The sequence below is a fragment of the Scyliorhinus torazame genome, chromosome 29 (genome assembly GCF_047496885.1).
Source record: "Scyliorhinus torazame isolate Kashiwa2021f chromosome 29, sScyTor2.1, whole genome shotgun sequence".
NCBI classification, from domain to species: Eukaryota; Metazoa; Chordata; class Chondrichthyes; order Carcharhiniformes; family Scyliorhinidae; genus Scyliorhinus; species Scyliorhinus torazame.
The window spans coordinates 16,466,619-16,483,053 of NC_092735.1; the positions used below are offsets into that span (position 1 = coordinate 16,466,619).

The 16,435-nt window shown below is 49.2% G+C and overlaps 1 protein-coding gene across 1 annotated transcript in view; it reads left to right on the forward strand.

The window, feature by feature from the left end:
- Window positions 1–16,435, forward strand: part of LOC140403895 (NACHT, LRR and PYD domains-containing protein 3-like) — a 62,526-nt gene that overhangs the window by 26,495 nt on the left and 19,596 nt on the right. The window contains exons 5-9 of the mRNA XM_072492117.1: window positions 1,698–1,784; window positions 2,849–2,935; window positions 3,599–3,769; window positions 8,867–9,037; window positions 15,217–15,387. Of these exons, the coding sequence (XP_072348218.1) occupies window positions 1,698–1,784; window positions 2,849–2,935; window positions 3,599–3,769; window positions 8,867–9,037; window positions 15,217–15,387 (687 nt within the window). The remainder of the gene's footprint in view (window positions 1–1,697; window positions 1,785–2,848; window positions 2,936–3,598; window positions 3,770–8,866; window positions 9,038–15,216; window positions 15,388–16,435) is intronic.

The following is a 16,435-nucleotide window of genomic DNA, read 5'->3' on the forward strand; positions in this document are numbered from 1 at the left end:
TGTCATTTTTATAAATGACCTGGAGGAGGGCATAGAAGGATGGGTGAGTAAATTTGCAGATGACACTAAAGTCGGTGGAGTTGTGGACAGTGTGGAAGGATGTTACAAGTTACAGAGGGACATAGATAAGCTGCAGAGCTGGGCTGAGAGGTGGCAAATGGAGTTTAATGCAGAAAAGTGTGAGGTGATTCATTTTGGAAGGAATAACAGGAAGACAGAGTACTGGGCTAATGGTAAGATTCTTGGTAGTGTGGATGAGCAGAGAGACCTCAGTGTCCATGTACATAGATCCCTGAACGTTGCCACCCAGGTTGAGAGGGTTGTTAAGAAGGCTTTTATTAGCTTTTATTGGTAGAGGGATTGAGTTTCGGAGCCATGAGGTCATGTTGCAGCTGTACAAAACTCTGGTGCGGCTGCATTTGGAGTATTGCGTGCAATTCTGGTCGCCGCATTATAGGAAGGATGTGGAAGCATTAGAAAGGGTGCAGAGGAGATTTACCAGAATGTTGCCTGGTATGGAGGGGAGATCTTATGAGGAAAGGCTGAGGGACTTGAGGCTGTTTTCGTTAGAGAGAAGAAGGTTAAGAGGTGACTTAATTGAGGCATACAAGATGATCAGAGGATTAGATAGGGTGGACAGTGAGAGCCTTTTTCCTCGGATGGTGATGTCTAGCACGAGGGGACATAGCTTTAACTTGAGGGGAGATAGATATAGGACAGATGTCAGAGGTAGGTTCTTTACTCAGAGAGTATTAAGGGTGTGGAATGCCCTGCCTGCAACAGTAGTGGACTCGCCAACACTAAGGGCATTCAAATGGTCATTAGATAGACATATGGACGATAACGGAATAGTGTAGATGGGCTTTAGAGTGGATTCACAGTTTGGCGCAACACCGAGGGCCAAAGGGCCTGTACTGCGCTGTAATGTTCTTTGTTCTATGTTCTATAAAGACAGGTTACATGAGTGGGCAACAGGATGGCAGATGGAATGTAATGTAAGGAAGCGTGAAGCTATTCACTTTGGTTGTAAGAATAAAAAAGCAGAATATTTTTAAAATAGCTGCGGCCCCAGCACCTGATGCTTGCTGCATTCCGTCAATCACAGCCTGCCAACTTAAAAAGCCCCATTTATGCCCAATCCATGCTTTCTACCCACTAACCAATCCTCCATCCATGCTAAAATATCACCCCTCCAACCAAAATCCATGAGCCTTTATCTTCCCTATTAACCTCTTGTGTGGCACCTTATTAAATGCCTTTTGAAATCCAGGTATACGACATCTACTGGTTCCCCTTATCTATCCTGTTAGCTACATTCCCAAAGAGCGCTAGTACATTTGTCAGGCAGGATTTCTTTTGTGGACTTGAACGTGGCTACTCTCTCCTTTGCCCTGTTTTCTCAAACCGAGACCTAATTATACGAAGATAATCCAATTAAACAATAATGCTGATAAGACAAATGAAGCCCTTCGATAGTTGGATTCAAATGCAAAAGTTCCTATTTGTTTTAAGGGAAGAGTTATCCCGTTTAAAATAAAGATTAAAGTATGTATTAATACAGTGGAATAGGGAAGCGCAGTGCAAAGCTACTCGTTTTGATGCAGCAATTCTAAAGGATGTTAATTCAATGGCTAAAGTAGTTATGTTATGACTGTGGGCTTTTACTTTGATGAAATGTTGTTTTTCTCTCACATTAGATTAGTGGGAAAAAACGTGACCAACCATCTGATGAACTTTCTTGGAGCCCTCCTGATATTATCCAGAAGTCAAGTGCAGGAACTTCGGTGAGACGATGCACTTGTACCAACGCGCCCAAATTTCTTTGAACATCAACACTTACGAGTTTCTCACCCTTTAACACATATCCTGCTTTTGAAATGAAAAAATTAAAATCGCTTATTGTCACAAGTAGGCTTCAAATGAAGTTACTGTGAAAAGCCCCTAGTCGCCACATTCCGGCGCCTGTTCGGGGAGGCTGGTACGGGAATTGAACCGTGCTGCTGGCCTGCCTTGGTCTGCTTTCAAAGCTAGCGAATTAGCCCTGTGCTAATCTAACGACCCAAAGTGAATAGCTTCACGCTTCCCTACATTATACTCTGTCTGCCATCTTGTTGCCCACTCGCGTAAACCTGCCTTTATCCGTTAACCAATCCTCCATCCATGCTAAAATATCATCCCCCCCCCCCCCTCCCCCGGAAACCCATGAGCCTTCCTCTTTCCTATTAACCTGTTGTGTGGCACCTTATTAATTGCCTTGTGGAAATCCAGGTATACGACAGCTACTTGTTCCCCTTTATCTACCCTGTTAGCTACATTCTCAAAAAAATTTGTCAGGCAGGATTTCCTTTTATTAAAGCCATGTTGACTTGTTCTAAGTGCTTTGCTGCGACGTCCTGAATGATATATTCCAGCATTTTCCCAACAACTGGTGTTAGGCTGACTGGCCGACTGTAGTTCACTCTTGAATCTCTTCTTCCTTTTTTGAAGAACGGTGAAGCATTTGCAAATTTCCAATTTGGTGGGAGCATTCCCAAACATTAGGAATTTGGGGGAAATCCTGGCTGGCACATCCACCATCTCTCCAGCTCTCTCTTCTGCAACCCGAGAGTGTAAGCCATCAGGATCGGGGGATTTGTCATTTTAATCCCTTAATTTTCGCCAATGCTTTTTCACTACATTTTGTCCCTTTCGTCAATTTCTTAATCTTGCAGATTCCCTGCAACTTTACGTTCTTAAACACTGTTAACAAGTGGTGCATGATCAAAGACCTTTGAGAAAGGTTTAATTCTATATCCAAGATCCATCCGGGAATTCTTCTTGTTCAGAGTTATTCTATTTTTTCTTACAGACTGGAAGATACCGAAGTCAGTGTTACAGCAATGAAGCAACTGTGTGTAGCCTTGAAGAACCCTGATTGCAAATTGCAGAAAATCAGGTCGGTGAAATCAGAAAGTAAATGAGTTTGTGCAGCATGTGCACACCTCTGGTGAGAAAAGACCGTTTAAGACTTTGAGCCCCGGGAGAGGGTGATTGGCGACAGGATATTAAAGATAAACAGGCACCTTGGTGCAAATCAAAGAAAGGAAGTCGGAGAAAATTGGTCACCGCCATTCATGACTGGATGTGGCAGAACTGCAGGTCGTAGGTTTGACCTGTTGGTTGTGGAATCGCTTAGCCCTGTCTATCGTGTGCAGTTTGGCACGCAAATAGTCATGCGTTGTTGCTTCACCAGTTTGACACCTTATTTTTCGGTGTGCCTGGTGCTGCCCCTGGCAATCTAAATTCTATGAAGTCGCCTGGAAACAGCTTTTAAAATGAAGACAGAGAGACACTTCTTTCAACCTGTGCAGTTCAAACCCAGTCCAAACTCAAAGCGAAAGTAAAAACTTCCAGAGCCACAGCCCAGCTCCACCCACACAATGACACCACTGAAGCCATGTGATAAGACAAACACCTTTCTTAAAGGAACACTCACATGACAATTGCCCTCTACTGTAAACATGTCCGAAATGTCAGTATTCAACGTCAAATCATAAGAAACTAAATTGGGCAATGCGACTGGCTTCAGTTGATTCGCTGTTTGATTATTTCTCCACAGCCTGTCTGGTACGTACTTCAATCGAAGGTCCTGGGAAGACCTGACTGCTGTTATCAAGAAAAAATACACAGTATCAACTTTGGATTTAAGCTTCACTTTCCCAGAGCACCCTGCAATCACTTTATTGGCTGCTGCCCTAAAGGACCGTGAATGCAGACTGCAAACATTGATGTAAGAGTTACAGAACCGGCACTGTAATTGTTATAGCCACTGGGCCATTAGAGTGATAGAAATGCCCGGAGAATAGCCAGGTCTGTGGCCGCGCATGTGCACGGTGACGACCTGCAGCGGTCTCGCCGTAAAACATGCCGCTGGCTGTGCGCGGACCCGACCTGCCAAATAATGTCCCCTTGGCCACCCCATACCAGTCCGCTCCAGCCCTCGCGGAAGCCCTCCCCGGCCAGCAGCACGGCTCCCATTCGACTGTGGCGGCGGTAAACACAGTCCGCAGCCGCCACGCCGGGTTCCCGACCGCCGGGACCACACGTCAACCGCGCGGCCGGGAACTCGGCCCATCGGGGCTGGAGCATCGGGGGAGGGCCTTCAGATGATGCGCCAATGGCATTCAAACGGCGTGCGCCACGCGACCCGGTGATGCCATTTCGGAGATGGCAGAGGATAGAAAATCGGTGTCAAACCGGCGCCGCCCCCGTTTCGGGCGTCAGAAGGAATTCTCCGCCCGATCGCCGATCACGATATCGGCGTCGGGGAGCGGCGAATCCCGGCCACAATTTTTGGCCTCAACTGCTTTCTGTGGCAGTGAATTCCACAGGACCAGCACTCTCTGGGTGAATAAGTTTCTCCTCTTCTCAGTCCTACATGGTTTACCCCATATCTCCAGACTCTGACCCTTGGTTCTGGACACCCCCGCCATCGAGAACACCCTTTTTTGCATCTACCCAGTCTAGTCCTGCTGGGATTATGTAGGTTTCGATACCGATAAACGTAAGGAAGGGTACGCAAGGCTGTCATTCTAAAACTTTCGAAATCGCTGCCTCCGCGTCATTGGATGATTCTGGGGACCATGGCCCAGGAAAGATATCAAAGTCTGAGAAAGGCGACCGGGATGTTATCAGGGATGAGGAATTTGTGACGGAGAGATTGGAAAAATTTGGACTGTTCTCTATTGAACAGCGGAGGTTGACAGGTACCCTAATGGAGGTTACCAAGAGGGTCATAGGTTTCGATAAAGTAAATCAGGGAAAATTATTCCCTCCGTCGAGTGACTCAGCAACAGGAGGTCAAAGATTCAAAACCTCTGACAACGATCTTGAGGGGAGGGAAGGAAATTGGTTTCCTCTCTCAAAAATTCATAAGATATAGGAGCAGAATTAGGTCATTCGGCCCGTCGAGTCTGGGCCTGAACTGGGTCCGGAGGCGGAGACTTGCCACCTTTATACAGAAGCCCGAGGGGAGGAGCCAAAGGCGGAGCCAGCCTGGACAAGCCCAGGCATGCACAATACAATACAAGACATATAATGCAATAACGTGGTTTACCACGGCCCCTAGTCGCCACATTCCGGCGCCTGTTCGGCGAGGCTAGTGCGGGAATTGAACCGTGCTTTAAAAGCCAGCGATTTAGCCCTGTGCTAAACCAGCCTTGTTATTGTCTAGCACATCGTGCTAGGCTTTCGATGTTTGGCTGCACTTTCCCATGTTAACCTGACTTTCCAATAGGAACATGGGACACAGCTGACCCATAACCTCCTGCTTCCCCAGCATCGCATTTGGGGGGGGTGGGGAGCCCCAATCATGCCCTTTTCGGAGGTTCCCGTGTAAGGGTTTATCCAGCAATTGTCCAGAAGGGCTGACTTCCCCCGGACAATTGCGATCGGCTGGGGACGGTGGCACAGTGGTTAGCGCTGCTGCCTCACAGCTCCAGGGACCCGGGTTCAATTCCGGCCTCGGGTGACTGTCTGCGTGGAGTTTGCACTTTCTCCCCGTGTCTGCGTGGGTTTCCTCCGGGTGCTCCAGTTTCTTCCCACAGTCCAAAGATGTGCAGGTTAGGTGGTTTGGCCACGCTAAATTGCCCCTTAGTGTCCAGGGATCTGCCGCGCCAGTCTATCATGCCTGATACGTTCCTCACCTGCTACCTACAATGTTACAGGCCAAGAGCTGGATTGCAAAATCAGCCAGAGCATCTCCTCCCTGGAACACATGAACTAGGAGCGGGAGTCGGCAATGTAGCCTCCCTGGCCTAACACCCTCAATGTGATCATGGCTGATCCCATCCTGGCCTCAACTCCACCGTCCTGCCCCTTTTCCATAACCCTTCAACCCATTCCCAATTAAAAATCTGTCTCACTCCTCCTTAAATTTACTCACTGTCCCAGCACCCACCGCACTCTGGGGTCACGAATTCCACAGATTTACAACCCTTTGGGAGAAGTAGTTTTTGTAAACCTCAATTAGATCTCCCCTCATTCCTCTAAATTCGAGAGAGTATCGGCCTGAACTGTTCAATCTCTCCTCATATGACAAACCCCCCCCCGGGCGGGATTCTCCGACCCCCCCGCCGGGTCAGAGAATCCCCGGGGGGGGCGGTGTGAATCCCACCCCGCCGCTCCGATGCCGGCTGCCGTATTCTCCGGTGCCGGTTTTCGGGCGGGGGTGGGATTTACGCCACGCCGGTCGGGGGCCCGTTGGCAGCGGCCCTCCCCGGCAATTCTCCGGGCCCCGATGGGCCGAGCGGCCGCCAGTTCCTGGCCAGTCCCGCCGACGTGAAATGGACATGGTCCCACACGGCGGGACCGGGCTGGCAGGCCGTCTAGTGGAGTCCTCGGGGGGGGGGGCATGGGGGGATCTGGCCCTCGGGGGGGCTTCACGGTGGCCTGGCCCGCGATCTGGGCCCACCGATCTGCGGACGGGCCTGTACCGGGCGGGCACTCCTTCCTTCCACGCCGGCCATGGCGGGGCCCTACAGAGAGAGCCACGCAGGCGGTTCCGCGCATGCGCCAACTCGCGCCGGCCCTTTGCCGCCGGTTGGCATGGCGCCAACCCCTCCGGCACTGGCCTGGCCCCCGGAAGTGTGTAGGATTCCGCAACTTCCGGTTGGCCCGACACCGGAGTGGTTCGCGCCGTTCTTGCCGCCGGCGTCGGGCCATCCCACCAATTGCGGGAGAATGCCGCCCCTCATCTCTGGAATCAATCTAGTGAACCTCCTCTGAACTGCCTCCAATGCCACTACATCTTTCCTCAAATCAGGGGACCAAAACTGTGCCCAATACTCCAGGTGCGGTCTCACCAATGCCTTGTATAGTGTTATGGGCCAGGGTTTAGAGAACCCCAAAGTGTATCATGGAGTTCACCTGACCCACAACTTTTACTAGATTGTGGTATGGGGAGCACACGGCCCACTCTGCAGGTGTGGTACAGCAGAAATGGAAAAGTATTTTTTAAAGCAAAACAATGTTTATTCTATGAACTCAAGTTAACCTTTTTAAAACATACAGTGAACATCTTAGCAACCATTAATTCAAATACAACCCCCAAAGACTACAACACTAAGTAAACCTTTAAGCCTTCCTTTTTAACACCCATATGACTTAAAAACAAAACGTTTATCAGAAGCACATTAGGTTTACATTCACTACTGAGAACATTTATAATTCTGAATTCACCAAATGATCAAGAGATAGTCTTTTGATGGCAGAGAGAACAGCAGTACACCTGCTTGGTCTGGCTTCAGCTCCAACACTGAAAACGAAACTAAAACACACCCTGCAGCCTGCTCAAAAACGAAAGTAAAAAGCTGACATACAGCCCAGCTCCATCCACTCTCTGACATCACTGCAGTAGTAAACACCCATTTCTTAAAGGTACTCTCACATGACAATAGTTGCAACAACACTTCCATACCTTTATATTCAATTCCTTTAGCTATAAGTGCCAACATTCCATTTGCTTTCTTTATTATCTGCTGCACCTGCTCGTTTTCTGTGACACATGCACAAGGACTCCGAGGTCCCTCTGCATCGGAGCACCCTGAAGTCTCTCCCATTTCGATTATAAGTTGCCTTCCCATTTTTTCATCCAAAATGCATGACCTCACACTTATCACAGAGATTTGTCGGAATGCGGAAGGCAGGCAGGAGATACAGAAATATAGCATTCACGTTCCGGCCTCCCCGAACAGACGACGGAATGTGGCGACTAGGGGCTTTTCACTGTAACTTCATTTGAAGCCTACTTGTGACAATAAGCGATTTTCATTTTTCATTTTCAGAAGTCTGAGAGCATACACGAACATTCTCAAAAACAGCTTCTTCCCCGCTGTTACCAGACTCCTAAACGACCCTCTTATGGACTGACCTCATTAACACTACACCCTGTATGCTTTACCCGATGCCGGTATTATCTAGTTACATTGTGTACCTTGTATTGCCCTATTATGTATTTTCTTTTATTTCCTTTCCTTTTCATCTACTTAATGATCTGTTGAGCTGCTCGTCGAAAAATACTTTTCACTGTACCTCGGTACACGTGACAATAAACAAAATCCAATCTCCTTGAAAAGCTGGTGGGAGCTGATTTCATCAGATAACTTTGGAAGATAGTTGGACAGGTGCTGGAGGATGGGGAATGTGCAGGATTACAGGTAGAAAAAACAGAAATGTGGGACTGCGGTGACCCCTCTCAAAAAGTGTCAGCATAGACAGGGTGGAACGACTGACCTCCTCCTGACCTTTCAGTTTCTGATATCATCACCATTGGCTGTAGATTTCCCCTCGGAATCCTGCCTTAATGATTCCTTGCGTTTAACTGCAACTTCCCGTCATCTGGAACATTCTGACCATGGCATCTTGCTTTATCTCTGTTTTTGCATGCCATTGGCCCTACTTTCTGCGATGTTTAACATATTCTGCCCAATTTCCTCACATAACTAAGGCAGAAACTGCTGGATGTTACTCAGCTACCCGGCAGCCTCTGGGGAGAGAGAAACAGAGTTAACGTGGTAAAGACGCACACAGGACATCTAGTTCTTTGACTAGTGATATTGTTTATTAACAAAGTGATCACATGGAAAGATAACTAACAAACTATCATATAGATGGTAACGAATAATTGAACTCTCCTGCAACTACTTCTAATGTGACTGTCCTCGAGTACAACTTACTGCCAACTGCCGTATCTCTGGCGCCACATGGGGTATCTCTATCGCCACCTGCTGGCCAGTGGTTGTATGGATAACTATATACATTAATGTGTATATGCATATCACCACAGTTTGGTTAAAATGGCAACTCATTGTCTTCTTCCCAATTCTAGACTTGTTAACAATGATCTGGATATTCCCTGCTGTGCGGAGCTGGCATCTGGGCTGTCCAAAAACCAGAGTCTGGTAGAACTGAACTTGAGTCACAACCAGCTGAAAGACTTGCATGTTATGCCATTGTTCGGTGCATTGAAGGAGCCAAAATGCAAACTACAAACACTTCAGTAAGTGACCAGCACCCTGTGTTTGTTCTAACCCTTCGTAACATCTTTACAACACAAATTATAGACAAGCCAAGCACTGGGATTCATTTCATCGGGAATATCATTTAAAAGCTAAATATAATAATAAGCTTGAATAGAAGCATGGTTAGACCATGCATGGAACATAATTCAAGACTCTATGGAATAATAATAATTATCTTTATTAGTATCACAAGTAGGCTTACATTAACACTGCAATGAAGTTACTGTGAAAACCCCCTCGTCGCCACACTCCGGCGTCTGTTCGGGTACACAGAGGGAGAATTCAGAATGTCCAATTCGCCTAACAATTTCGGGACTTGCGGGAGGAAACCGGAGCGCCCGGAAACACGCAGACACAGGGAGAACGTGCAGACTCCACACACGTAGTGACCCAAGCCGGGTATCGAACCCGGGTCCCTGGTGCTGAGAAGCAACTGTGCTAACGACTGTGCTACTGTGGGGTGCCACAGTGGTTAGCACTGCTGCCTCACAGCGCCAGGGACACGGGTTCAATTCCGGCCTCGGGTGACTTTCTCCCCCTGTGTCCCACAGTCCAAAGATGTGCCGGTTAGGTGAATTGACCATGCTAAATTGCCCCTTAGTGTCCAAAGATGTGCAGGTTAGGTGGGTCTATGGGATAGGGCGGGGGAGTGGGCCTGGGTGGGGAGCTCTTTCGGAGAGACGGTGTAGCCCCGATGGGCCGAATGGCCTCCTTCTGCAATGTAGGGATTCTATGAAGTGAAACCTTTCATCTATATGAAACAATAGAGAGACACCAGAGAGAGTACAACAAACATTCACAAGGGTGATATTAAATTCAAGAGGTTATAGCTATCAAGAATCAGTGAAATTCCATAACTAGAGAACAGTTTTCACTGGCAGGTGGGACACTAGCCAGAGAAAAGAGACATAAGGTAAGTGGCAGAAAAAGTAGTGGGGAAGTCTGGGTGTACAATATGTCTGAATAATGTGCAAAAGGCTGAATGGCGACCTGCTGGAGGTTGTTAAGGACCAGAAATGGTTTGGTAGGCTTAACGTAGAGAATATGGCCCAGATTTCCTCTTCTGGGATGGGCACTCGGCAGTGGGAGACGTCCCAGCTCAGTGAATCTGCCTTTTCAAAATGGCTGCCCGCAAGTTGGATTTTGGTTGAACAAAAGTTGCCGGGTATGGAGGCGGACTGGGCAGAAGGGCTATCTCCGTGCTCTAGCATTGTGTTGCGCTAAATGATAAAAGTAGAAGAAAATAAAAAGCATGCCAATCTTTGCCATCTCACCCGCCCCTTGACAATTCATTTCTTCTATGCCAACCCACAGTCCTCTACCCTCACCAATGGTCCTTTATATCCACTCTGCCACTCCATGACCCCACCCATTCCCATGGTCCCTCATTCTCCCATGCAACCCATGTCCCTCTACCCACCTACCATGGCCCCTCATACCCCTATGCCAATCCATGCCCCTTAGCCACCACCCTTTGCCCTTACCCCCTCCATTTCAATTCACCTTTGACAGCTCCTGGACAGCTTTAACAACCCCTTGACAACTTGAAATCTTTTGACAGTTCTTTGACAGCTTGACAGTTCCAATGAGTTCATGCACACAGCCATGTTTACTTTTAACAATCCCAATACCAAAGGGTGCTTTACCTCTCCCAAAGGTGTCTCGGGACCATATCAAAAGGGGTACCCTGGTATCCAAACGTATCCACAACTCATTGTCTTCTTCCCAATTCTAGACTTGTTAACAATGATCTGGATATCCCCTGCTGTGAGGAGCTGGCATCTGGGCTGTCCAGATTCTTCACCTAATCAACACACTTCAAGTTTCACAGTCCTGGTCTACCAAATTCCCACTTCAATGGAGGTAGCTGGAGATTTATGCGACCAGTTGTTTCCATACGTGCTTATACCCGGCCTGACTCTAGCCCAATCCCCACGAAAGTGGTACATGCCGTGTTCGGTGTGTGTGTGTGTGTGTGTGTGTGTGTGTGTGTGTGGGGGGGGGGGGTGGCAATTGAGGATTTTCGTCCATTTCTGGGATTCCGGCCAGATAATTGCCAGGGAGGGGGATGGGGTCGGTGGCTGGAGAACGGAGTTTGTGACTGGAACCAAAGAGGGTAGATTTTCCAGTCCCAAGATGGGGAGCCTATATGCCACGGCAAAAATCTGGGCCTACGTTTCAAGTCACGGGGGAAACAAAACATAGGCACCATCAATGTAAGATAGGAACTAATAAATCCAATGTGGAATTTAGGAGAAAAACCTTTATCCAAAGGGCGGTTTAGAATGTGGAACTTGCTGGGACAGGGAGTAGTTGAGGCGAATAACAACTTGTCTTTATGTAGCACCACTAATGTTACAAAATGCCCCAAGATATTTCACAAGAGCATTGCGTAGGAAACTTCCACACTGAGTCAGATAAGATAGATGGCCTAAAGCCTGGCCCAAAAGATTAGTTCAAATAAGTATCTTAATGGGGGGAAGCGAGGTAGAGAGTTGGAGACATTTGGGGGGGGGGGGGGTAGGGCTTCCAGAGCTAGAGGGTGAGACATCTGGATGCAGGGCAACCAAAGGTGGAGTGATTCAAACTGAAGATGTTCAAGAGGCCAGAATAGGAGCAGCGTAGGTATCGCGAAGAGCTGTGGGGCTGGAGGAGATTACAGAGTTAGCGAGGGGGTGAGGCCATGGGAGGATTTGAAAACAGGGAGAAGGATTTAAAAATGGAGATGTCGCCTCAATGGGCCTGTCACTGAACACAGAGGGGATAGGCAAAAGGGACTTGGCGTGCGTTGGAAGAGCTTTTGATGACCTCAGGTTTACAGAGGATGGAATGTGGGAAAGCATTGGACTAGTCAAGTCTCCAGGTAACAATGGCATGAACTTCGGCAGCAGTTGAGCTGAGGCGGAGGGAGGTTAGGTGATGGGAGCGGTCTTAGCCATTGTGTGGCTATGTGATCGGCAGCCCATCCTGGGGTCAAAGGTTGAAAGCAGACGGGTCGGGCCAGATAATTGCCAGGGAGGGGGACGGGGTCAGTGGCTGGAGAACGGAGTTCGTGACTGGAACCAAAGACGGTAGATTTTCCAGTCCCGGCCACCCTGCGACGGGAAGTTTCCGCCCGAGTTCAATGGGGCCTTTCAACGGTCCGTCAAATTTTCTGCACCACCCGTGACGATTCCTGTGGTGGGCAGGACTGGAAATTCTCACCCAGTGGGTGGGCTTTTCCAGTCCCGTCAGTGGCTTTTGTCTTCCTAATATTTAGTTGGAGGAAATCTTTTGCTCATCGAGTACTGGCTGCGGGATAAGGTAGTGACAGCACCGAAGTCGGGAGGTGGAGTTGAGGTAGAGTCGGGTATTTGTCATTGTCCTCTCATATGACGTCACCGAGGAACAGCTGTAAATAAGAAATCAGAAGAGGTCAAGGGTTAATTCTTGAGGTATGGCTGGAGAATTGCCGGGTCCGTGGATGGGCATGGCAGCGCCCGGCAACAGCTGCGCCGTGCAACGTGGCGCGGCCACACGCGGACCCGGCCAGCCGAGTAATTTTGACCAGGCTCGCCGCCCCGGACCACCCCCCAACAGTGCCCCCAACCCCCGCCAAAGCCCCTCCTGCCCACGAACGGCTCCCACCCCACTGTGGCGGCGCTGGACTCAGTCCCCCAGCCGCCGCGCCGGGTTAGCGAAGAAAATAGCACACGTGACTCACGGCGTCGGGAACTCGGCCCATTGGGGGCGGAGCATCGGAGGAAGGTCTCAGGTGACGTCCTGAGGCCGTCCCGCTGGCATGTGGCGTACTCACAGAGTACCCCGTTTTTGAGGGGGCGGAGCATTGCAAAAGCGGCTAATATGCAAGATAGGAGGATATCGTGTTGGAAATAATATTCTGGCATGGATAGAGGTTTGGCTAACTAACAGGAAGCAGCAAGTAGCGAGCGATAAGGGGGTCTTTCTCAGGTTGGAGGACAGAGACCAGAGTGGAGTGTCACAAGGATCAGTGCTGGGACCACGTGGCTGGTTTGGCTCAGCGGGCTAGACAGCTGGTTTGTGATGCAGAGCAAGGCCAACAGCGCGGGTTCAATTCCCGTGCCAGCTTACCCAAACGGACGCCGGAATGTGGCGACTAGGGGCTTTTCACAGTAACTTCATACTTGTGACAATAAAAGATTATTATTATTACAACTCTTTACAATAAATATTAATGATTTGACGGAAGGAACAGAGTGGCCACATTTCTGGACGATACAAAGATGGGAGGGAATGCAGGTTGTAAGGATGATATAAATAGTTTTCAGAGAGACATTGACAAGTTAAGCGAGTGGACAAAAAATTGACAAATGGAATTCAATGTGAGATTGTTCATTCTGGAAGAAAGAATGAGAAAGCAAATTATTATTTAAATGCTAGCATTTGGGTGCAGAAGGTAATAGGAAGGCAAATGGAATACTGACTTTTATTTCAAGGGGGCTGGAGTATAAAAGTAAAGAGATGGTGCTGCAATTGTACAGTGTACAAGTGAGGCCACATTGAGAATACTGGGTACAGTTAATAATAATAATCTTTTATTGTCACAAGTGTGAAGTTACTGTGAAAAGCCCCTAGTCGCCACATTCCGGCGCCTGTTCGGGTAAGCTGGTACGGGAATTGAACCCACGCTGCTGGCCTTGCCCTGCATCACAAACCAGCTGTCTAGCCCACTGAGCTAAACCAGCCATTGTCCCTTAATGAGAGATATATTGGCATGGATTCTCCCTTCTGGGGTCTAAGTCCCTACGCCAGCGGGAGAACCGGTGCCAATCACTCCGGCATCTACAGCCCCCGAAAGTGTGGAATTCATCTGCACTTTCGGGGGCTAGGTGGATGGCGGAGGGGGTTGGTCCCGCTCCAACCGACGCTGAAGGGACGGTGCGAGTTCGCGCATGCGGCAAAGGGCCGGCGTGATCTCACGCATGCGCGGAACCGCCGGCATGGTCCCCCCCCCCCCCCCACCCCCGAGGACCGCCCCAGCCGACTTACCTGCCGGTACGTGAGTTGAGTGATTCATGCCGGCGGGACTGGCCAAAAATGGACGGCCACCCGGCCCGTCGGGACCTGGAGAATCGCCAGGGGCGTGATTCCCATCCCCGCCCGAAAAATGCCGCCGGAGAATACGGCAGCCAGCGGTGGGGCGGGATTGCCGCCGCCCCCCAGTGATTCTCCGACCTGGCACGGGGTCGGAGAATCCCGCCCATTATCTTTCCTTATATTACCACAGGAGGCAGTGCAGAGGAGGTTCACTAGGATGATCCCGGGTATGGAGGGACTGCCCTATGAGTGAAGATTAAACAGGTTGGGTCTATACTTCTTGGAGTTCAGAAGAATGAAAGATGATTGGATTGGAATATATAAGATCCTTTGGGGATTCGACAGGGCCAATGTTGGGAGGATGTTTCCACTCATGGGGGAGTGTAGGACCAGAGAGGAAAGTCTCAGAGTAAGGGGGCGCTCATTTCAGACCAGTTTGAGGAAGAATTTCTTCCCTCAAAGAGTGGACAATCCTTGGAATTCTTTACCCCAGGAAGCTCTGGAGGCCGAATCCGTGACCATTTTCAAGGCCGAAATCGATTGTTTTTTAGGGGAGCTAAGGGTTTCGGAGAGACGGCAGGAATGTGGACTGACTGAGCGTGAGATCAGCTAAGATCTTATCAAATGGCGGAGCGGACTCGAAGGGCTGAATGGCCTCCTCCTGTTCCTATGGCCTTCTGGGTAAGATAAGCACAGAGTGGGCATGAGGGGAGACTGAAGAGAAGCTAAAGAAAGAGACAAGTTCAGGGTTGGGACAGAAGATGTTTGCTAGCGGAAGAGAAGGTAGAGGTGAAGACAACTGGTCAGGTGGCTTCAATCGTGGTGATAAAGAGGTCTATGAGATTTGCAGACTTGCAGTAATAGCACAGACAAGGGTAAGTTGTATAAAGACACTAGGGAGAACAAAATAACTGGATATGCTGATGGGCTTTGATGAATTGAGATGGGAGGTTTCTCATGTGAACTGTAAACACGAGCGTGGGTACATCTGTACCAAATGATTGGTTTCGTTGGTGCTCATCCTATGTTATTAAAATTGACGTGTTAAAACTGACCATTTCTTTGTCCCTGTGATTAAAACGTGTGTTTTCTGCTCCAGTCTGAACCATAACATGATCAGCAGCAGCAGTTGCCAAGCCCTGGTTCCCGTCCTCACTCAAAACCAAGCCTTGTTGTCGCTAAGCCTGACCAACAATAAGCTCAGGAACGCTGGAGTGCAAATTCTGTGCAGCGCGTTGAAAAGCCAAGACTGCAAATTGCAAAAACTGAGGTGAGTTGGTCTGCTTGATTTGGAGCAATGGTTTTACATAGATTACATAGAACATGCAGTGCAGAAGGAGGCCATTCGGCCCATCGAGTCTGCACCAACCCACTCAAACCATAACCTTCATAGTATCGTTTTGGATACTAAGGGCAATCTATCATAGCCAAACCACTTAACCTGCACGTCTTTGGACTGTGGGAGGAAACCGGAGCACCCGGAGAAAACCCATGCAGACACGGGGAGAACGTGCAGACTCCGCACAGACAGTGACCCAGCAGGGAATCGAACCTGGGACCCTGGCGCTGTGAAGCCACAATGCTATCCGCTGTGCTACCGTGCTGCCCAAATGCACCCCCTCCAACTTCTATTCATTAGGCGTGGCTGCACTCTTGTTGCACTGCATGGTCCCTTTAAGGTGAATGTGGGGGTGGGTATGCGGTAACTTAAAGGGAATTTTTTCCTTGTCCATCCTGCCTGTTCAGCGCGCTGAAAGTTCCTGACCACTGGGTGGCTAAGCACCTCCGTAGGGGGAATTCCGTGCATCCGCTCAGAGGGACTAGGTGAGAGTGTGGAATGAATCCAGGATCACGCTCTGAAATTCATAATCCACAAACAGGAATGTTGCGAACTTGTTTCTGCATCCCAGCATCCTGAGCGGCCCCCCCGGTGTCAATTGGTGGGAATCAGAAGTCCATGGATGTGATTCTATCTCCTGGAATTCTGCAGATCGATCCGGAGTGGCCGCTGAGGTTATTCATTTTAAAGGCAGGGGGGAGTGAAGGGAGACGGAAGAGATTTGTTCAAAAAGGGTTTTGCTCGAGTAGGTGTGGAAAAACTGCGGCGGGATAATGGTTAGAGGTTAGATAAGAGGAATTCTTTTTTAAGGAGGGACAGATTTGGGATGAAATTTTCCAGCTGTTCCCGTCGGCGGGATGCTCCACAGTTTCCATTTTGGACTCCGAATCTTCATTGTCAGGGGGAACGACTCTCGGGCCCCCCCCCCCCCAATAGGCTGAGCACCCTTGCCGGAGGTGGTCGCAACGGGCTTCAAGGA